Genomic DNA, 24,289 nt, shown 5'->3' with positions numbered 1-24,289 from the left:
ATGTGTGTTGTACCACCTGAGAATACTTTTAAGTGCATTTTCTATGTGAGCTGTGCACTTTAGAGCCTTATGGATCATGGAGAATATTTTACTCCACTTTGCCGGGGGTATATTTTCTCCTAAATCCTTTTACCATAAGCGAAGTGCATAATGCCTATAGAACCGGGAGTTATCTGATATGTGTTGATTAGAGATGAGCGTGCACTAAAATGCTCAAGTGTTCGTTACTCAAGTCAAACTTTTTCCGATGCTCGAGTGCTCGTCTCGAATAACGAGCCCCATTGAAGTCAATGGGAGACTAAAGCATCTTTCAAGGGGACCAAGGTTCTGCACAGGGAAGCTTGGCCAAAAACCTGGAAACCTCAGAAAATTATGGAAACACCACGGAAATGTACAGGAAACAGCAGGGGCAGCATGCATGGATGCCTCTGAGGCTGCCTAATCGCACCATTATGCCAAAATTATGGGCAACAGCATGGCGATGACAGAGTGACCGAGTGAGGCGAGATAGCATCTGTGATAATAATATTACTCCTCGACAGTTTGTTATATATATATATTTTTCTTTCTTTGTGTTTCATTCTGCCTGTTATAAATCATTAGGCTCCATTTGTTTAAGACCAGCCAGGAAGATGAGCCTGGCAGGGTGGTTATAAAACCCCAGGGAGTCTATGTTTGATCAGAGAAGCATGGTCTTCCTAAGTGGTAAAATTAACACCTTTCGGCCAGAGTAGTTTAGCTAGTGGGGGATGAAAAGAAGCCACAGACTGCATGTTTTTCCCTCCAAATTCAGACAAAGGGGAATATCATAGCTGTCCATAACTGGGACATAATTCATAATTATAGGTCCCAAGTTACACAGGACAGTTATGGGGTCTAGACACACTTCTGGACCGAAAATCAGAACATTAGCTGCAATGGAAGGCAGCCAATAGCAGAACACCCCTGATATTAGGCTAAGACACCCCGAGTTTGGTATGGGGTTAATGGGAATAACATACCCGTTTGGTTGGAAGCCATGGCACAATTGTGCCATCTCCCAATCAAAAGTTATGGGGTTCTGATAAAAACCCAGACCCAAAAAGTAGCTCACTGATGGGAGGGGGATAGAAAAATCCCCCTCACAGTGACATCACAGCCAGGGGTGGGGGTCAAAAAATCACCTGGGCTTAAATTAATGAAGCAGCCACATAGTAGTGTTCAGACTGAGTGACTCTATGACAATAGAAGGCTGGATCGATGCTTATGCCCTGTCCTCGGGCCAAAGAATTTCTTCCTATTCCACTAGCAAGAATTTTTTGTTTCTTCTTCCATAACTGTTTGTAAGTATTGTATGTGTATTGTTTTAATCCTTTTTTTCATTTTATCTGACAATTTAATTCTTTGAGTGTACTGCATTTTTATGTAAATTAAAACTTTTTAATAAGCCTCTGCTTGTAGCCTTAAAGAATCTGAGTCTCTAAAGGGAATCACGTTACCAGAGGTCATTATTAGCATAGTCCATGTAGTAAGCGATTGCATGTTCTGTGTGAGTTTATAATTGTAAAATAGTGTAAGTAGTGAGTGCATGTGCTGAGTTATCATCAGGGTGCATTGTCTGTGTGGTTGAGGTGCCTACGGCCTTCTTTGCATAAGTAACTCGTGGGTGGTGGCAGTGCGGATTCTGTGGAGTAAATTTAGCGTAAGGACGCCATTTTGTGGAAGTGGGCGGAGCTTAAGGGCTAAATTCTGGGACTCCATAGAGTAGTTATCCCAGTGTGTGAACTCCGGTGAGTCGGGTTCGTGACAGCATCTAAAACACCCAATAATTGACCCTAACACTATAGGGGACGGCATGCGGAGGTAGCGGCAGCAGCGTCAGGCTAGAGAGTGGCATTGCAAAATACCCCAAATGGACTCAGGCTTCAAACCAATTTAAAAAATTCCATTTGGCGAGGATAACGTGTAGCACTGTACGTATCAGTATTTGGCCTATTTATGGCGGCAGAGAGGATCCAAAGGAGGTGAGCAAGAAGCGCTGAAATGATTTCCTATGTGAACAAAAGATTGATGGTATATTTAGTCGATAACACAGCATGGCGGTGACAGAGTGACCAAGTTCCATAACGTATCTGGTGAAACACATGGTGAAAACAAATGAGCCTGACACAGCTCGTTTGCTAAGGGGACGACATGTGGAGGCAGCTATGGAGACGACATTTGGAGGCAGCTATGGAGACGACATGTGGAGGCTGCTATGGAGACAATGTGTGGTGGCAGCTATGGAGACAACGTGTGGAGGCAGCTATGGAGATGACATGTGGAGGCTGCTATGGAGACAACGTGTGGAGGAGGGTATGGAGACTGCGTGTGGAGGCTGGTATGGAGACGGCGTCTGGAGGCAGCTATGGAGACGACGTGTGGAGGAATGTGTGGGGGGGGGTTACGCGCACTCAGTCATACAGCTTTGCATCCATTGTCAAAATGAGTGACCCATATAAAACGCCAGAAAATCACAGTCGGTAAAACACCCGAAAATGTAGCCTGACACAGCTTATTTGCTAAGGGGTAAGGGGACGACGTGTGGAGGCAGCTATGGAGACGACTTTTGGAGGCAGCTATGGAGACAACGTGTGGAGGCTATCCACTGTTTCTTTAAAGAACCTCCAGACTTGAGAACATCTAGCCCTCGCCATGGGAGCTAGAAACATTTGGCGCTGACGCACCAGCTCTGGCCCTGCCTCTCCGTCTGGCCCCACCACTGCCTCTTCCAACCTGTTCTGGTATAGGACTCACCCCTGTCTCAGAAGCACTGTCTTCACCCGGCCTATCAACACAGCTTGATCATCACCTCATCATCCTCCAATCCCTCGGTCTGCTCACCCCTCGGACTTCCTGCCCTGACAACAACTTCACCACTGTCTGACAACCGCGTCTCCTCATCGTCCGACACCTCTTTACACACTTCTTCCACTACGTCAACAACGTCAGCATCACCCACAGACTGAGACCGTTGGAATACCTGGGCATCGGGAAAGAGCTCAGCAGCAACCTGAGAAGTGGTTTGTGACTCTGGAAAGGGTCCAGGAAACAGTTCCTCCGAGTATGCCGGATCAAATTCCAAATTTTCCTGGGAGGGGGCAGACTGGGGGGAAGGAGGTTGAGTTGGAGGAGCTGGAGGAGTGCTCACTTGGATAACATGGGTGGACCACGTGGAAGACTGACTGGTGGACAAATTACTTGAAGCATTGTCCGCAATCCACGAAATCGCCTGTTCGCAGTGTTGTGGCCTCAAAGGGCTCTACCACAAGTCCCAGTAAGTTGAGACATGAAGCTAGGGAGTGTAGCTCTGCGGCGTTCCCCTGCTCCCTCATCAGCAGGTAGTGTCTCACCCCGTCAAGGACCACAGCCTCTAACCCCTGCAGTAATTGGATGTCCACGCCCTCGTCCTCTACCCTTAGCCCTCGGGTTCAACATTTTCCAAATAAAAGTCTATTTTATAGACAAAAGAGAAATATAAACGGTAGATTTTTTTGGTAATTTTTTGTTTGTTTGTTTATTTTTGGATTTATAGAAGAACAAAGCCTGCAGAAGAAATCAGACAGCAACCTCAGAAGCTGATTGCTATGGCTAGTTTCTAACCAACACAGACAATTTTTTAAAAATGTCCCAGTATTGAAGTGAACAAAAGACCGTATTTGACGTACAGTACGCTTCACCGGCAGAGAGAATGTGGATTGGGATTTCTGGAGACTAGCTTGCTAAACAGTAGCAGGCACAACTGCTTAACTACAGTAGACAAAATTTGATTGCTATAACGGAGATTTCCCACCCAAAAAAAAAAATTAAAAGAGAAAATTTATTCATTTATTTTTTTTTTTTCGTTTTTATAACTTTTTTTTGTTTTTTAAAATTTCTTTATGAACGAAACACGCAGAAGAAATCAGAAAGCAAACTGAAATGCGGATAATGTGAACAAAAAAAGTATTAGATTACGCTACACGTGACGTACAGTACGCTTCACCGGCAGTGAGAATGTGGATTGGGATTTCTGGAGACTAGCTTGCTAAACAGTAGAAGGCAGACTAAGCTAGATGAAATTGCATTTGCACCACTGACAGCACACAAAAGGATTTTGTGCTGTGACTTTCACTTTCAATTTTGAAAAAAAAAAATCGACAGACTGTGCCTAATTCAATCAAACCCTCAATAAATTGTCCAACTTAGCTGTTTGAAATGGATATGTGTGTCACTAAGAGCCAAAAATAACGTTTGCAAGTCTCCCTGCGAATTCTTCACAATATGGTAGTAGCTGCACTACTAGTGCCAGCAAGCCCAGCCACAAGCACATAAAAAATAAATAAATAACTCTATTGTAGCCCTAACAAGGGCTGTTGGGTTCTTGTAGAATCACTCCTGCCTAACACTAATCTAATAGAACACCCTAACGCTATCTCTGACAAGCAGCAGCTCTATCCCTAACGGCATCCAGGCAGAGAATGATCCGAGCACTGCGGGTAGTGGCCAGTCTATTCCAGGGTCACCTGATCAGGCCAGCCAACCACTGCTATCAACATGTAAGTGTACCACGTGATGCTGGGTGTACTGCAGAGTCTCCTGGCTTGTGATTGGCTCTGTTTCTGGCTGCCAAAAATCAAAACGGTGGGAGATGCATTTTCCCAAGCTGGCAAAATATTCATCTGAGCAACGAGCAGTTGCGAGTATGCTAATGCTCGAACGAGCATCAAGCTCGGACGTAAAGTTCGCTCATCTCTAGTGTTGATATATTGGCTTTAATCCTTTCCTCTTATGAGAGGCCTTACTAAGTAGCTTGCTATCGTATATATCAGATTTTCCTCTAATTGAGTCCAAGAAATGTTTAACACTAAGATAGGGGAATATTGTTTTATTTGGGAGATAGTATTGTTGTTAAAGATCTCCAAAGGGTATAGTTATTCCCTCCTTGGTTATTTTATCTGCTGTTGTAATACCCTCTTTTCCCTAGCTTTAAAGATCTATGTCTTGTATGGAGTATGCAATTGCATCTATTGATAACTTGCACAGTGGTAGAGGAACAGATTCCCCGTGTTCTGATCTATGCATTCGCTGCCATATGTGAATCATGTTACGGGTTAATGGGAGCATAGGTTTGTCAGGTGTTAATTCCCAAAGGCTTGCAGTGAATAGTGTTTTTGTATCTGTATTGGAAGCCATGGCCTGCTCAATCTGCATCCACGGTGACGGAGTCGTGGCTGTCAACCGCTGGAAAGCCTGTTGTATTATCGTGGCTTGGTAATAGCTTTTGATACATGGAACTCCTAGGCCTCATATTGTTTTGTGTTTGCACATTATCTTGAGAGTAAGGCAAGGTTTTATACCCTTCCATATATATTAAGATACCAGTTTTTGGGCCTTTGCAAAGAACCTTTCCAGAAGAGCTATGGGGAGGGGGCGAAAGAGGTACAGAAGTCTGGGCAGTAACATCATTTTAAAGGACACCTGTCATCAGGTCTTTGTCACTTGTCCTGTCACTAGTACCTGTTGGAGCAGCTCACAAGGATCCCATCCCAGCCTTTATCTAGTTATTTCATACATTATTCATTGTAAAATAATCTATTCTTTATCATGTAAATGAGGCTGGTCACATGGTCAGAGGTAGTGATGTCACCCCTGTTACCCCTCCCCTCTCCTCCCCCTGCTCATGTCTGTGTGTAATGTATAGTAAAGCATGGCTAGTGTGTGAGTGTGTGTGCTGTATCTGCTGACATGCTGCATCCTCCTAATACACATGAGAGATACAGACATCAGCTACACATGAATCTGACATGTTCTGCTGTAACATGTCTGCATCCTGGAGCTGCTGTATCTCTCCTATACACACACACATGCACACACAGGCTGCAGGGGGCGTGGCCACCAGCACCAGGAAGCACATCATTATACAGCCTCACATCATTATACAGGCTGTCAGTCATGCACTGGGGGTGTGGCTGTGCCTCCCACTCATGAATAGAGTGGACAGCTTGAATATGCTAATGCTTCATTGGACATTTCACAGGTCATTTGCATACAGCTTTAGGACCTCATTGCTTAGGTTTACAGGCATGTAGAGGGACAATAAATGGATAGAGGCAATGCTCTCTAATGGCAGTTTATGAAAATATATTTAGTTTAGGGGGGTTATTTTGCATGACGGGTTCTCTTTAAATGTGGCAATTCTTCCCAGCCAAGATACTTCCATATTGAGCATAGATTTAATCTCTCTTTCTAGGGCAGCTAATATTGCCTCATAGTTTTCAAGGTATCGTTTGGTTGATGGGTGTGTCACCTGTATTCCTAGATATTGTATGCTGTGGGGTTTCCAATCAAATGGGAATTTATGCTTTAGTAAAGACAGAGTACCATTAGGTAGGAACATTGTAAGGGCAGGGGTTTTTGCAGTGTTTAGTCTGTAATATGAGACCTTTCCAAAGGCCTGAATTATCTCCTTTGCCGCGGGGATGGAATCCTCAGGGTTTGTCCAAGATAGGATGATGTCATCCGCATAAAGTGATATGCTGTGTTTTACATTTCCTATTTGGATTCCGCTAATTTAGGGAGTATTTTGAAGTAAATATGACAGAGGTTCTAGGGATAATATGAAGATCAAAGGAGAGAAGGGTCACCCCTGGTGAGTGCCATTAGTAATGGTGAATGGGTCAGAGAGAGTACTATTGGCAAACACTCTGGCTGTTGGGGCAGAATAAAGGGCTTTAATAGCTTTCAGTATGTTGTTTCCAAATCCCATTCTCTCAAGGACCGAGAAGGCGTATGACCAATGTATGTGGTCAAACGCCTTCTCGGCATCCAATGCCATCAAGATCGACGGGGCCCTCACCTGCTCTATATAATGAACTAGACCCACCACTCATCTAGTGTTGTCCGCAGCTTGTCTCTGCTTTATGAATCCATCTTGGTCGGAGCTTATGAGATTGGGTAGATATTCCGTCAGTCTGGAAGCTATAATTTTTGCATCTATTTTAGAATCTATTTATACCAGGGATATGCCTGAAATTTTGGGGCATGTCTGGGGTTTTGCCTGGCTTGGGAATGGTGACAATTAATGCTTCTTGGTTTTCTATAGGAAGCTGTCACGGGTGGACCCGCGACCCACATCGCGGGTCGTGGGCTCACCCGTGCCTCTCGCTCCCCGCAGGCGCCACGCCAGTGCGTCTCACCTCTCCCCGCTCCCGAGTCCCAGCGTCGCTCCGTGTGCGCGCGGTCCTGCACCTTAGGGCGCGTGCGGCACTTCTAGGAAATTTAAAGGGCCAGCGCGTCATTGATTGGCGGTGGTCATTTCCTATGAGGCTATTTATATCTGCCTTTCCCAATTAACCCTGCCGGATCTTTGTGCCTCATAGCCTTAGAGAAAGCTCTGTTGCGATTTGCCTGCGTTCCAGTGTCCTCTGCGTTCCAGTGTCTCCTGCGTTCCTGTGTCTCCTGCGTGCCTGACTCCCTCCGTGTTCCTGTGTTACCTGACCTCCTCCGTGTTCCCGTGTACCAGTGTTCCTCCGTGTTGCTGTCGTGTGAGCTGTGTTCCTGTACCCTTCTGCTTGGACCTCCTGTTGCTGACCCCGGATTGGACTCTGACGTTGCATCTCTGCTGCCTGCCCTGACACTGTGCCTGGACTGTGACCTCGAGCTTGACTGCTGTTTCGGTACCTCAACCTTGGCCGCCACTGAAGACAAGTCACGCCTGAGGAACGACCTGGTGGTACCACGCCGCAGCTTGTCTAACCCGCTTTGCGGCGGGCTCTGGTGAAAACCGGATACCACTTAGACTCCGGTCCCAGGTAGTGGCTTGAGTCATCGTCTGCAGTGGTCCAGTGGATCCACCTCCCGTAAGCCTGACAGAAGCATCCCTTCTGACACTGCCTGATTGAACATTTTGGCCAGGTGTTCGCCCAGGTGTTCTGCATATAGTTTGTAATATTTATCTTTTACGCCATCTTAGCCTGGGGTTTGTGTGGTGGGAGTGCTTTGATGGCCCTCCGTACCTCTACCTCAGTGATTGGGCTGTTGAGGGATTCTTTATCACTTTCCCCGCCTAGTCTCCTTGGGAGTAGTAGTATGGTTTTCTGTAATCTTTTATAATACGAGTGGATTAATAATAATCTGATTTTTTCTCTAGTGCGCGTTAACTTTTCTGCTTCTGTCAGTCGGGTTTTGTTTATTTTTGTTTATTTAATTCTGTCATAACTGCGTCAATTTCTCGAGTCCCTTGTTTTCTATCCTGTATTTCCAGTTTAATAAAAGTGCCCCTAATGCAAACTGCAGTGTTGGGTCATTTACTGATGGGTGATTATATTTAAAATATTCTATAAGGTCTCTATCTAAGGTCTCTATTCTATAAGGTATCTGGGTTGTCTTAGAATGTAGTCATTACATCTCCATATATAAATGGGGGATTGGTCTTGTGTGTCAGAGATGGTTTAGGATATAGCCGCATGGTCAGACTAATTTTTGCAACCTATGGAGGATTCCGACGCTCTCGATAACAGGGTTTTGCTAATTGGGAATAAGTCAATCCTGGATTATGAATTATGTACAGCCGAATAAAATGTAAAATCTTTTCCCGAGCTGTGTTAAACCCTCCATTTATCATATAGATATGACCTCCACAACTCTTGTGCAATACCAAGGGGAGCGGTGTGTAGCTCTTGAAGAGAAATCCATGTCAGGATTGGGAACTATGTTAATTTCACCCTGTGAGTGTTTTTGAAGTATCCTAATCATCTTACGAGTGAAATGTATTTGGCGCCTATTTGGAGCATACACTGACACCAATGTAGATATCTCATTGCTGAGGGCACATATAAGAAGGAAGTAACCTCCCATTGGGTCTGTTATCACTTTTATTTCCTGAAAAGCCATGGACGACTTAATAGCTATACATACTCCCCTGCTTTTGATACAGTAATGGGAGTGATATGTGTTTAAATCTATGTGCTTCTTCAATTTTTAAATGAGTTTCTTGTAGATGACGTCACATGTTTGTTGCCGTGCATCCTTCCAGACTTGTGACCTTTTATATGGGCTATTAAGCCCTTTTACATTCATAGATACGAGTCTAATCCCCATAATTGAGGAATAGGAATGTTATTAAGGGGGTCCCCTATTGCTCTTGTGAAATTAAAGAGTTTCCTTTGGACTAATTGTAAAGCCCTATTTCTTTTACACTTAAGACCTGATTTAACATTTAACAAAAACATAACATAACTAAATCTTATGGCTGGGTTTGTCAGATATCATTAGGGAGGAAGTGGATGACCTAGTCAACCAATCGAGAACCTTAGGGTTGTTTATCAACACACTGCCGCCAGATGAGCACAAGCAGATAGATGCTACAGACAACACATGGAGTATGAAGTGACAAGAAATGGCTGCCTGTTTTTATAGGACTGTGTCATCACATAAGCCTGTCGGTCGCTGATTGGCTTTCATGTCTGCACATGTGATCGAGGGTGTTCCTTTTTTCTTCCAAGAGTTCTCTGCCCCATGTAGCAAGTTGTACTCACGCCAATTTAGCTGAAATTCTGAACGAATTCCCATTCATTGGAATCGATTCGCCCATCTCTAACCAAGAGGTATAATTAATTAACCCCTTCCCGACGCATGCCATACTAGTATGGCGGAACGCCAGATTACACCACCAGTTCTGGCCTCATAATCACCCCTGCTATGACATCCCCTTACTGTCCTGCGCCCTGTGCCTGCTCCACCTGCCACCTCTCTGTCTGACATATTGGTTAATCAACTGTGTGGATTTTACACAGATTTTTTGCTATTAACTTCAGCAACAAAAAAAGAAAAGCAATTTAGGGTATACAGATCCCCCAAAACGGACACCCTGGAATTGGAGTAAAAATCACTCCAGCAGCTACTGAGCACAAGCAGATAGATGCTACAGACAGCACATGCAGTATGAAGTGACAAGATTAGAAATGGCTGCCTGTTTTTATAGGGCTGTGACATCACATAAGCCTGCTGGTCGCTGATTGGCTTTCATGTCTGCACATGTGATCGAGGTTGTTCCTTTTTTCTTCCAAGAGTTCTCTGCCCCATGTAGCAAGTTGTACTCACGCCAATTTAGCTGAAATTCTGAACGAATTCCCATTCATTGGAATCGATTCGCCCATCTCTAACCAAGAGGTATAATTAATTAACCCCTTCCCGACGCGTGCCATACTAGTATGGCGGAACGCCAGATGACACCACCAGTTCTGGCCTCATAATCACCCCTGCTATGACATCCCCTTACTGTCCTGCGCCCTGTGCCTGCTCCACCTGCCACCTCTCTGTCTGACATATTGGTTAATCAACTGTGTGGATTTTACACAGATTTTTTGCTATTAACTTCAGCAACAAAAAAAGAAAAGCAATTTAGGGTATACAGATCCCCCAAAACGGACACCCTGGAATTGGAGTAAAAATCACTCCAGCAGCTACTGAGCACAAGCAGATAGATGCTACAGACAGCACATGCAGTATGAAGTGACAAGATTAGAAATGGCTGCCTGTTTTTATAGGGCTGTGACATCACATAAGCCTGTCGGTCGCTGATTGGCTTTCATGTCTGCACATGTGATCGAGGGTGTTCCTTTTTTCTTCCAAGAGTTCTCTGCCCCATGCAGCAAGTTGTACTCACGACAATTTAGCTGAAATTCTGAACGAATTCCCATTCATTGGAAACGATTCGCCCATCTCTAATCAAGAGGTATAATTAAAGGGGTTATCCGGGTTCAAAAAATTTTTTATGGCCGGGCTGGGGAGGGCTCGTTAAACATAATAAACATGGACTTACCTCCTCCGGCGCCGCCGATGTCCCGCGCCGCGGTCCCTTCGATCCGCGCACAGGGAGCTTCCGGTCCACGATGTGGACGGCTCCTCCCATCCGTCCCTATCTCTCAGCGTTGTAAGCGCCGGAAGCTCCCTGTGCGCCGGTGTAATGAAATCGGCGCACCGAGAAGACCGGCCACAGCGTGGGACATCGGCAGCACCGGAGGAGGTAAGTGTTTAAATAGCCCTCCCCAGCCCGGCCAGAAGAAATTTTTTAAACCCGGATAACCCCTTTAATTAAACCCTTCCCGACGCGCGCCATACTAGTATGGCGGAACACAGTGCCCACGCCGTGATGCTACCAATATTCTCCTCTACCTGACACTGGTCCACTTGACAGCCCCTTATAGACTGTAGGACAGCACAAGGTATCCCTATCCATCCATCTGGGACTGATCACCCAAAAGAGAATGTCAGGAAATTGTGTTTATGGACCTGAGGAAGGAGACGTTCTGCTTCCGAAACGCGTCCATTGTGATTTTGAATTAAATATGGAATACTGAGCAGCGCGGTTCCAGCCTGGGTTTTTTCTCCTCTAAATCCTTCACCATCATCCACTGCAGCAATCAGTGCAGGATGTCAGGTTTACTGCAGCAGCTCTTCTGTCTAGATGTGATATACTTATCACTTATTTGCATTCACTGCTGATGCAGACAATCTCTGTTTCGTCACATTGCTAATTTTGTCCTTCCCAGAAAAATTGCTATTTATCTTGCGTTGTGTTTAACTTGTTTTTCTCCCATAGATAGATAGGAGATAGATAGATAAATGGATATGAGATAGATAGATAGATAGATAGATAAATGGATAGATAAATATTAGATAGATAGATAGATAGATAGATAGATAAATGGATAGATAGATAGGAGATAGATAGGAGTTAGATAGATAAATGGATATGAGATAAATAGATGGGATAGATAGATGGATATATAGATAGATATATATGATATAGATAGATAGATAGATAGATAGATAGATAGATGGATATATAGATAGATAGATATGATATAGATAGATAGATGGATATATAGATAGATAGATATTAGATAGATAGATAGATAGATATTACACAGATAGCTCTGGTGTCATTGGTCAGCAGCAGGTGCTTGTGATGAGGTGACAGGAGGCAGGCCCCGCCCCTCCTTCTTGCTGATTGTAGTTTTTTTTGAGAGCTGGAAACCCTGGTTGCTATGGGGCAAAAATTTACTAAATGAGGACCAAGAGGCAAAATACTTTGATGAATGATTCCCATGGACACCTGGAGCAGAATTATATATTTTATTTTTTTTTTGTTCAGAATGACAGTTACACTTTTACATTTTGTGACCTTACAAATTCATTGGGGCAGATTTACTTACCCGGCCCATTCGAGATTCAGCGGCACGTTCTCTGCGGTGGATTCAGGTCTTCCGGCGATTTACTAAGGCAGTTCCTCCAACGTCCACCAGGTGTCGCTGCTGCGCTGAACAGCATCCGGAACGCACTGGAGTTCACGATCCTATTCCGGGTGAAGGTAAGCGCGTGTCCCGCGACACTTTTTTTTTAAAAATGCGGCGGTTTCTCCGAATCCGTCGGGTTATAGTTCAGTCACGCCCCCCGATTTCCGTCGCGTGCATGCCGGCGCCATTGCGCCACAATCCGATCGGCAATACAGGGAAAATCGTCGCAAAATCGGAAATATTCGGGTAACACGTCAGGAAAACGCGAATCGGGTCCTTAGTAAATGACCCCCATTGTGTATTGAAAAACAAAGGAAGAACACATCTGTAATCTTTACATGTGGAAAAAGGACAAAATAACACAACTAGTTTCATTGTCCCAGATAATTGGGGTGTTTGCGTTTGTTTTTCATTCAACTCACCATTCTAAAAATATGGCTTGCGGAAGTATGTATGTAAATTAGCACATACTAGCCATGGAGGCAGTAACCTTTTATTTTCCAATACAAGGGTATTGCACCAACTCACAGGTAAATTTTCATGGATAATACATTTTGAATAATTGGATATTAACCCCTTCAGGATGCTGCCATTTTGTAGCTTAAGGCTCAGCCCCATTTTTTGTATTCTGACATGCATCTCCTTATGTGGTTATAACTTATAAACACTGTTACTTATCAAAGCCATTATTTTTTCCTCACATGTTGCACTTTATTTTAGTGGTAAATTTTGGCTGACAAAATTTACCATATTTATTAAAAAAATATGCATTTTTTGAAAACTTAAAAAAAAACTTAAAAATTCAAAATCATCTTGTTTTTAGGCAGATAGTTTTACCTTTTGTAGAAGCTCCTTCAAAGCTCAGCAGCTTGTCTAATACAGCTGAATACCATTGAGTCAATCAAGACCTGAGGGTGCAGTCACACATCGCGTTTAACACATCAGTTTAGAGAGATTTGCCTAATTAAACAGCTGTTAACACTTGAGTTTACAAAACAAAATGTTAACACTCATGTTAACACATGTGTTATCGCAGTGTTAACGCATGCATTAACAATGCATTTATAGCTTATTTTTGCAAATCTCTTCAACTGTTGCATTGCGTTTTTAAACACATGCGTTAAACACGACGTGTGACTGCACCCTGAGACTGGAATGTCTGGATTGCAGCACAAACTAGTAGACAACTTGAAAAAGGGTGGTGAATGTAATTTTTCTTTTGCCCAAAACTTGTCAGCTGTTTAGTAGGGATAGTCATGTTGCTGCATTTTAATACATTTCAATAAAATAAAATCTGAGACCCAAAATCTTTTCAAGTCATCCAGATACATTCAGCACCTAAATTAGATGTTGTATAACATTTCCCATATGTCTGTTTTACATTTTCATAATTTATTTTGGTGTCACGCGGCTTACAAACTGAATACTGGTTTTCAATATTTTCAGAATTGTCTATTTTGGGGATAATTACAGGGGTTTTTTTTCTTATTCAAAAAGTTTATTAGAAATAGATTACAAACAGGAGTTATAGCATCATGGTCATACAAATACATGTTGGATAATTGAGTGTTTTCAATGAATGTATCAGCTGGGTTCATAGATGTGGTACAAATGCAAATTGAAGATGCTAGAAAAGCTATATTAATAAATCAAAGTTAGTTGGAAGAAAACAAATTCAAACTAGGCGATCAAAGATAAGAGAGGGGAGGTAGAGAGGGATGGAAAAAGGTTGTAGGGCAGGAATCTTAGTCCCACAGCATGGTGTAGGTGGCGGAGCACGTAAAGTCCATCCAGGGACCCTTGGCTTTCCCCTGTAAGTTGTAAATAATTACTGTTTTTAATGAAATCTAAAATACCCCCTGTCAGCCAAGTTAAATGCTACGGTCATGCTGACCGCTGTATTTAAAGGGTTAAAAAAACGCGATTTAATCCCACTCCGACCACGGGTGTTACACTGGGATGTCAGCTATTAGTTACAGCTGACACCAGTGTATTCAGATGCCAGCTCGGCTCCGATCTGGAACAGAGTTAGCATCAGCTCTACATCCGATTGAGCGCTAAGTTACAGTGCGCAGCGTCCAATATATGGGACACAGAGCATTAAGGTGTTAAATAAACCAATGTGGCCCTCTTCCCCCTCAAAAATATACATATTTGTATGATCACTTATTTATACACTTATGTGCATTTATACACTTTCACATATCTGTCCCCGTATCTGCTGAACATCTGGGGAAGTAGACAGCAGGAAATAGAGATGAGAAATACTTAGTCTTGCTGTACTGCTCCTTATCCGAGTGGCTGGCTCAGGTTTGTACTGTGGAAGATGTACATGATTATATACATAATATGCTGTACAACGTGCAGCATGATATGTATATAATGGTGCACATACTCCATATTACTGTGGCAGGTCAAATGCTGGGGCCCCCTGCCACTGCAGGCCCCGCAGCAGTTGCTATGGCTGCTACCGCTGTAGTTACGCCACTGTCCATAGACACACACTATGCAGGCTGAAATATGGATCTCTTAAGTCTTTTTACAAACTACGAAACATTTGTTAATGAATTATATTGGAATAATATTCACCACATCCCTCCGCACACAATATGAAAAAGAATCTCAAATGACGGTCATGCTTTACTGGGAGTCCCTATATTTTACACCATTTCATTATTGGCTGCCAAGTCACAATGGGATAGATCTTCAGCATATGCAAAATTCATGAGATTTCTGGCAAAATTTGCATCCATTGAATAGGTCATCAATATAAGGTTGGTGGGAGTCTAACACTTAGGACTCCTACCAATCAACTGATTCTAACAGTCTTATTTCTTCCATAACAATGGAGAAGGGAAGCTAGGATGTGGTTCTTTGGGCTAGTCTCTACACAAACACTGGAGCAGTACATCCAGAGCTGCTGTTTCTCCATTGTTACTTCTGTGTTAGATGCTACCAAACTCAAATAATTATAAATCTATGGAGTTTAGTTTCATAAACTAAAAGATTCCTTTAATAATTAGAGATGTGGTCATGAGAATTTTATTAATTCAAATTGTACAATTGTCAATTGTACACTGTTTTATATCACTGTATTTAAGTGATCAAACAGCACAAAAATGTATTCACAAGTTCTGCACTGTAATATCTTTATACCTGCTTATAATAAAACAGGATACTAGAAAATGATAGATATGTGCTAATGATAGATAAGGACTAACTGTAAACACCAGAAACCCAGGTATCAATGGGCAGAAAACTCTTATTGAGATATAGTGTGCGAGTTGATCATTAGCACTCACCAATAAAAAAACATTTATGCAGATTTATTTATTTATTTCAATTAGTTTGAGGTCTGCCAATCAACTCATATAATATTTAATGCAGTTATACTTATTTATTAAAAATATATATATGAATGCTATTTCAACAGATTACTTATGACTGTAAAGAGTAATTTAAAAAGAACCCCCCCCCCCCATCTGTGAATGTACTGCTTGTCTGGTCATAATCCTAACAGTAATACAATTTAAATTTTTTTAATACAATTTTCTGTATGCACATTTTTATGAAGAATAATCAACATACCTATACATTCCGGTGCTTTATCCCAGACGCCATTCTCACACTTGACTTTACTTTCTCCTTGAAGCTTATAATATTGTGGACATTTGTATGTCACAGTTTCTCCAGATTTGTAGGCACTTTTCCGAGTCTCTAAAGTGTCTCCATATTGTACATGTGGTGGTGGGCCACACTCTGAGCCAGTTCCTACAAAAATTAAAAAAAAAGATATTTAAAACAAGCATCTTCAATAAGTATAACTGCATACCAAAATACAAAATACTAGAGGCTATGACCACACAAATACAGTATGTTTGCAGGAGAAATACCTTATATACTCAAGTATAAGCCGACCCGAGTATGAGCAAAGACCCCTAATTTTGACCCAAAAAAAGACAGAAAAAAACCTATTGACACGAGTATAAGCCGAGGGTGGAAAATGCATTGGTCACAGCCCCCCAGTATATAGCCTGCCAGACCTCTGAAGTATACAGCCTGCCAGCGCCCTGGAGTATATAGCCTGCCAGCCCCCTCCAGTATATAGCCTGCCAGCCCCCTTGAGTATATAGCCTGCCAGCCCCCTCGAGTATATAGCCTGCCTGCCCTGTATATAGCCTGCGTGCCCCCTCGACTATTTTGCTTGCCTGCCTGCCCCCACGAGTATATAGCCCGCCTGTCTGCTCCCATGAGTATATAGCCTGCCTGCCTGCCCCCTGCCTGTAAGAAAAAAAAAGAAAAGTGAACCTTCCGATGCTCCCTGGCATCAATTGCGACTCCGACATCGGGTTCCGGTCCATCGCAGGCCGATGCCGACACACACATTAGTGCGCCAACTTGCAGCTGACGTCGCGAAGACTGCGGCGGACCGGGACCTGATGTGGGAGCCACTATGGATGCCAGGGAGCTTCAGAAGGTGAATTCACTTTTTGTTACTTTCCTTGGCTCGAGTATAAGCTGAGTTAGGGTTTTTCAGCACATTTTTTGTGCTGAAAAACTTGGCTTATACTCCAGTATATACGGTACCTGGCAAGATAGCTATATGTATACAAGCGGTTCACAATAAATTAGAATCAGCAAAAAGGTTTTTTTTATTTTCTATTTTTTTGTTTTTTTCAATAATTCAATTCAAAAAGTGAAACTATTAGTGGTATATAAATTCATGAAAAACAAAGTGAACTTTTCCAAGTGTTTATTTAAGTAGATGATTGTGACTGATTATCTCTGAAAATTAGAATAGTAGGCCCATGAGGCACACCCCCTTCCCCATAAAGCACACTTCCCCCCCCCTTCCCAATAAGGCACCCCCCCTTCCCAATAAGGCACAACACCCCCCCCTTCCCCTTAAGGCACACTCCCCCCCTTTCCCATAAGGCACACTCCCCCCCTCTTCCCCATAAGGCATACCCCCCCTTCCCCATAAAGCACACTTCTCCCACCTTCCCAATAAGGCACACTCCCCCCCCCCCTTCCTCATAAGGCACAACATCCCCCTCTCCCCTTAAGTCACACCCCCCACCCTTTCCCATAAAGCACACTCCCACCCTCTTTCACATAAGACACCCCCCCCCTCTCCAGCTCTGGAGCCGGCACATGTGATCTGACATCATCATGTGTGTCGGCTTCAGAACCGTCGCATACAGTGCGCAAGGGAACGAGGAAAAGTAAGTTTTGGATTCTGCCTCTATGTTGTACTCCCGACGAGCGCAGCATAGAGGCAGAAAAGTGCACAAGCCTGATGATGAACATTTGTACCAGTGTCTTAAAGTGGCAACGGTACAATTGATCCGGGGGACAAATTTTCTTTTCCGCGCCTCGGTGGGCCCCCCCAGCACCCCATGGCCCCGCCACTTGCCCGAGTAAGCCGGGTGCTAGCACTGGGCATGCAATAGATAAATGATCATGTAGTGGTGTAAAAATTATCAATGAGAATTCCAAGGTAGTTTTCAAAACAAACTTGACTTGCTACTTATGGACACCGCTTTGGCTTATTACATAGACTGAGGTTAATTCCAATAGAATGTGATGAAGTTCTGCTTGTTTACTTGGACATTATTCTTATGAACTTTTTCTTAAGTTATTAGGTGGAGGGTGGCATCCCATGTGCCTCAATATGGTGCCTTCACATGTCTATATCCATGGTTGTTGGGGAGAAAGGGGGAGGCGTGTGCCCTGTTTCCATGATTGTTGGAGCACCCCCCCCCCCAACAACAATGGATACATTATACATAATCTGTATCATTTGTCCTTGGGTGGGGTAGGAGTGAGGTTTGTACCACAATCTATACATTAGGGCACAAGCAATGCTGAGACATTTTGCTAGTGAAGAGAGGTCACTGCTGATAATTTTATCAGTGAAGAGAGGCAGTTGATGGGCATTTTATTAGTGAAGTGAAACTACATCTAGGCATTTTATTAGTGAAGGGAGGCGGCTGCTGGGACATTTTATTAGTGAGGGGAGGCCGCTGCTGGGACATTTTATTAGTGAGGGGAGTCTGCTGCTCGGACATTTTATTAGTGAGGGGAGGCCGCTGCTGGGACATTTTATTTGTGAGGGGAAGCCGCTGCTGGGACATTTTATTAGTGAGGGGAAGCCGCTGCTGGGACATTTTGTTAGTGAGGGGAAACTTCTGCTGGGACATTTTATTGGTGAGGGGAAGCCTTTTCTGGGCATTTTATTAGTGAAGAGAAGCCGCTGCTGGGACATTTTATTAGTGAGAGGAAGCTTCTGCTGGGCATTTTATTAGTGATTAGAGGCCGCTGCTGTCACATTTGATTAGTGATGGGAAGCCACAGCTGGGCATTTTATTAGTGAAGGGAGGCTGCTGCTGGGATATTTTAGTTTATTTTAGTTATGCAGTGAATAAATTAGGTGGTATGTGGTTGGAAGTCACCATGAAATCCTGGACCCAACAGAACAGAACACTACTTGTGAATTGTTAATAGCTCCTTCTGTTCTGAAGTTACTGGCTAACCTTCTGTTATGTGAGCTTACCCTTATCATGTGAAGTGTCAGTCACAGAGTCTCTTCCTGTGTTAGTATAAGTTAGTTAGTCAGTAATTTTGGTTAGCTTTTGGGTCCTTTTTGTGGATGGCCACAAAAAGGACTCAGAACTGGACATTATATAAAAGGCATGTTTCAGATAGAAGGCTGCATTCATGTACTTAAAAACCAAGACTGGAAGGGGCCTGCAAGCTTAATAAAGCTTCAGTACCAGTTTGAGGGTAATTCTGTTATTTTGGATCAATGGATAAGCACTATTATTTATGGATAGCAACATCTTACTCCTAGATGCAAAGATCCTGAAATAAACTTTATTTGGTAAAATATACCATGCACGATAATAGCATAGGGTTTGACGAATCCATTGAGTTCCTACTGACAACATGGCTGAACCCATTAAGAAAAATAAAACCTAAACATTAACAGTATGAAATTTATAAATGAAATCTTACTTACTTTTACACACAGGTTTATTGTCCCATACTGCATTTTTACAAACTGCTTCTCCTGGTCCTACCAGGGAATAACCAGTAATACACAAATAAGAAACTTTTTCACCAGATTCATATCGCTTTTTCCCTTGTTCTTTTATTATGGAATTTGATACAACTTGAGGAGGTCCACAAGATTTGTCTAAAATAAAAGACAAAGATATAATAAGGTAAATAGAAATATATGTGGATATATAGATTATATAGAATATATTCATAACATAATGAATGATATTTAAAGATTTCCAGTCATTGTAAAACAACTATTCACAAAAAAGTGCACACATGTCCATTTCTGAAGACTTATGTTTCAAATCTGTGAAGTTTCACTACATTTTTACTGTATTTCTATGACTACAAAGAATGATTACTTTTGCTTCTCATCTACAGGGCAGTTGTGGTTACATATAGCTGAAAGAGTATGTCATAAATGTTGTTAAACCTTATATGGCAATGTTTGTGACAGGGTCACACTGACCCACCAGATTTGAGTGCCACAATATGAGGGAAGATGAGATGGGGCCACAATATGAGCGGAGATGAGATGAGGCCACAATAAAAAAGGAGATGAGAGTTGATAAAATATGAGGGGAAGATGATGGGGATACAATATGAGGGGAAGATGATGTGGATAGAATATGAGTGGAAGAGAGGGAAGAAATGAGAGAAGACATTATATTAAGAAGAGTTTGGAGATAGCTACACATTGTGGCAAACACCGCCACCAGCTTTGAACAGTTGGATTAGATTGTGGCTCTCCATGATGTCATCGGGGAGCAGCGATCTCCTGTGCAATTTACACATTGTAATGGACTACGTGGAAAATTCCCATATACTGCCATACTGTAGTAACACACACAGCTCTTTACACTGAAGCATGAAAAAGTTATTAGGGCCAGAAGATGGAGGTTTTTTTTGTACAGGAGGTTTTTATTTTTGTACATTTATAAAAAAAAAAGAAAAACCTATGTATTATAAAACCTAGATTAATTTGGTACCCCAGTGATCATACAGACCCAGTGAATAAAGGAGACATGTCATTTGGGGCACACAGTGAAAGCTGTAAAAACCAAGGCCACAAGAAAATGGCGCAAATGCATTTTTTCACCAATTTCACAGCATTTGCAATTCCCAGTATTCAGCATGGAATATTAAATACCGTCACTGTGGATTCCGATTTGTTACACAGAAAACAAGCCCTTACACAGCTCTTAACATGGAAAAATAAAAAAGATATGGATTTTTTAAGGTTGGGAGTGAAAAATAAAAATGCAAAAATGAAAAAGGGCCTGGTCGTTAAGGGGTTAAAAACAAGGACATGAGAAGCTAAAGAAAAAGCAGATCCTGCCAGAGGACACACACACACCAGTGTGTCAGTGTGCCTGGTTTACAATCCTTCATCCTGGTGGTAGATGTTTATTTTAGATCTTTATTGAATTGAATTTGTAAATAAGTCGGAACTAGTAAATATTTCAAGTATAATTCCAGACAAAATATTTTTTTTCCTTTGACAATAGGATTTTCACATTTTTGGATGCCATGGGAACAAGGACTAACAATAATGCTTCATTATAGACACCTTTGATAACTCTTAAGTTGACCATTGCAGCCTGGCGTTTAAGTTCAATAAATTATCAGCAACCAAAGATATTCGCTAGAAATCACAGTGGACACAGAGGTCCGTTTATAATTAGGTATAATCTGTAAGTCGGGTGTTCTTAAGTCAGGGATCGCCTGTACATACAGTGGGGATGGAAGGTATTCAGGCCCTTTTACATTTTTCACTCTTTGTTTCATTGCAGCCAATTAGCAAGTTCAAAAAAGTTAATTAGTTTGGATGCATTTTAAAAATTTTTTTTGCCTTTGCTGCTCACCTTTGAGCTCTCATCCCCCACCTTTGTGATCCTGTACTACTCCATCCACCACTGATGTCAGCTCATCACACTGTGAGCTTTGTTCCTGTGAGTGAAGAAGCAGGAGAGAAGAGTTGCATAGAAGCACAAGAGTGGGGACTGAGAGCTGAGGAATGAGTGAGCAGCATAGACAAGTGAAATGTTTTTTTTAAAATGCATCCAAACCAAACCAACCTCTGGGACATAGCACACAATTAGCACACAAACTTAATGTAAATGCTTAGATAAGGCAGAAAGGCATCTTTGCAATGGAGCTGTAATAGACTTCTGCAACCTGTTTTTAGTGAAAATAAGGTCCCTGGTGACAGGTTCCCTTTAATATACACTCTGCACCCCATCTTGACAGAAAGCAAAAACTGAAATGTATATTTTTCGCTAATTTAATAAACAAGAAAAACTGAACTATCACATGGTCATAACTATTCATACCATTTGCTCAGTGTTAAGTCGAAGCACCTTTTGAGCTACAACCATGAGTCTTCTTGGGAAAGTTTTTCACACCTGGATTTGGGGATCCCTAATGCAATTCTTCCTTGAAGACTTACTCCAATCCCCTCAAGTTAGATAGTGAATATTGGTTGACATCTATTTTTAAGTCTCTCCAAACTCAGTTGGGTTTAGGTCATGGCCCTGGCTTGGACAGTCAAGATCGGTCACAGAGTTTTTCTGGAGCCGCTATTTTCTTACATTAGCTGTGTGCTTAGGGTCATTGTTTTATTGGAAGGTGAACATTTGGCCCAGTCCAAGGTCCAAAGCACTCTGGAAGAGGCTTCACCCAGGATATATCCGTACTTGGCCATATTCATCTTTCCCTCAATTGTAACCATCGTCCTGTCCCTGCACCTAAAAAACACCCCATAGCATATAATGCTGCCACCACGTTTCCCTGCTGGGATTGTATTTGGCAGGTGATGAGCAGTGCCTGGTTTTTCATCTCATAAGACCAGAGAATCGTATTTATCCTAAAGGTCTTGAAGTACTTCATGGTTTTTTTTGCAAGCTATATGCAGGCTTTCATAAGCCTTGAATTGAGGAGAGGTTTCCATTGGCACACTCTGCCATAAAGCCTTGACTGGTGGAGGGCTACAATGTGGAACTTTTTTCCATCTCCCTACTGCATCTCTGGAGCTCAGCCGCAGTGATCTTTTGGTTCTTCTTTACTTCTCTCACCAAGGCTCTTCTCCCAAGATTGTTTTGTTTGGCTATAAGGCCAGGTAATCCAAATGTCTTCCATTTAAGGATTTTGGAGGCCACTGTGCTATTAGGAGTCTTGAGTGCTGCAGAAATTCTTTTGTAATCTGTGCCTTGCCACAATTCTGCCTCTGAGCTCCTCAGGCAGTTCCTTAGACCACATGATTATCATGTGATCTGACATTTACTGTGAGGTGTACATAGACAGGTGTGTGCCATTCCTAATGTCCAATCAGTTTAATTAAACACAGATGAACTCTAATGAAGGAATAGAACCATCTCAAAACCATCACACAACATATGAGTTAAATATGAGTGTCACAACAAAGGGGTTGAATACTTCAAGAAGAGCAAAAAAAGAAAGCGAAGATGTGAAAACAAACAGTCTAGCTAGCTTAACTTTAGCCATCTCCTATTTGTTCATGGTCCCTCCAAAAATATTACAAACAAAAATACTTGAAACATACCCATTTGTCTTAAAAATGTAAGAACTTTGAACTTGGCAGTCTTTCACTCTTTGTTTCATTGCACCCAATTGTTGTCAAGGCAACTGAGAATCATGATGTCTGCCTAAAGAGCTCAGAGACAGAATTGTGACAAGGCGCAGATCTGGCCAAATTGACAAAAGAATTTCTGAGACACTCACGGTTCTGAAGATCACAGTTGCCACCCCATCAGAGGCCCTTGATATACGTATGTGGCTGCGTCTGAGGGTTTGCAGAGCTATCACAGGCCGGCGCTCGTGCACCTTCCATATGATAAATAATATGTCACTATGGTCTTAACCAATCACTTGAAGTTTATGAGATACTATTACCATCTTGTTCAGTTCTACACACATTTTGAAATATTGTCCATCATTATGTAAAGTTAAACATGCCACATATTTTACTATTATGTCACACCTACATTATATTTAGGAATTACTGTCATACCATTATATAGCTTTACACTGGGTTAATTTTTTGCTCTCATAAGTGACCTTTGAACTTTATATGAATTCCCCATTTAACTTTTTTATTTTTTAAATATCTCCTGGCTAATAGAATTATATACATTGTCAAACATACAGCTGCCACCTCTATTTAGATTTCCCCTTGAATCCCTACTAGATAAGTACCTCTCCAAACTCCAGCAATGACCCGGACATCAACGCACTGCACACGTGTGAGCAACCCTCCTGTCTCACTACTGCACATAAATTTATCACCCACTGAAAGTTCTGGACACCGGTGGGTATAGAAGTATTAACTAATGCTGTCCCAGGTGCCTGGGGGATTACTTCTTATTCCTATGATATTGAGTTTTTTTAAAATATTTTTTAATTAATACTTTTGAGTACTTTTAAGAATTTAGTGATGTTTGATTTTCAAGTTGTTTTCCATGATATATAGCATAGTACTATAGTTTATACGGTTGAAAAAAAGACACATCAAGTTCACTTAAAGAAGGGAAGGGATTGGATGAGAAAGGGATTTAGGGTAAAAAAATTCTATAACATTCTGTCAATGTTATTTAGGTGTAAAAAAGGCAAGTTCCCGATGATATGGAATCAAATGCCAGCTCTCATGTGAGCTAGAAGCCACCAGTCAGTTGCAGGAAATTAGCCAAAGAAGTGGCTAAGAAAATAACTCCAAGCATACAGGCAGTGGTCTCAGCAGCAATTGAGGAAACATTGCAATCTTTACAATCAGCTGTGGAGCTGTGGAACACTGGGCAAATAGACAAAACTGAGCACCACATATCCACACTTTAAGATGACCTAGCTGGGGTTCTCAAAATATTAACAGCTTCTTGACTATCGCAGGCTTAACAAGGTCACGGTTAAGG

At 42.2% G+C, this 24,289-nt stretch overlaps 1 protein-coding gene across 1 annotated transcript in view; it reads right to left on the bottom strand.

Moving 5' to 3' along the window:
- CFH (complement factor H) overlaps positions 1 to 24,289 on the bottom strand; it is a 205,210-nt gene that overhangs the window by 32,991 nt on the left and 147,930 nt on the right. Inside the window, exons 18-19 of the mRNA XM_072129059.1 lie at positions 19,321 to 19,497; positions 15,888 to 16,070 (exon numbers count right to left, since the gene is read on the bottom strand). Of these exons, the coding sequence (XP_071985160.1) occupies positions 15,888 to 16,070; positions 19,321 to 19,497 (360 nt within the window). The remainder of the gene's footprint in view (positions 1 to 15,887; positions 16,071 to 19,320; positions 19,498 to 24,289) is intronic.

Source organism: Engystomops pustulosus, chromosome 10 (genome assembly GCF_040894005.1).
Source record: "Engystomops pustulosus chromosome 10, aEngPut4.maternal, whole genome shotgun sequence".
NCBI classification, from domain to species: Eukaryota; Metazoa; Chordata; class Amphibia; order Anura; family Leptodactylidae; genus Engystomops; species Engystomops pustulosus.
Note: the sequence above shows the minus strand (reverse complement) of the source record. Positions and strands in the feature narration are given on the sequence as shown.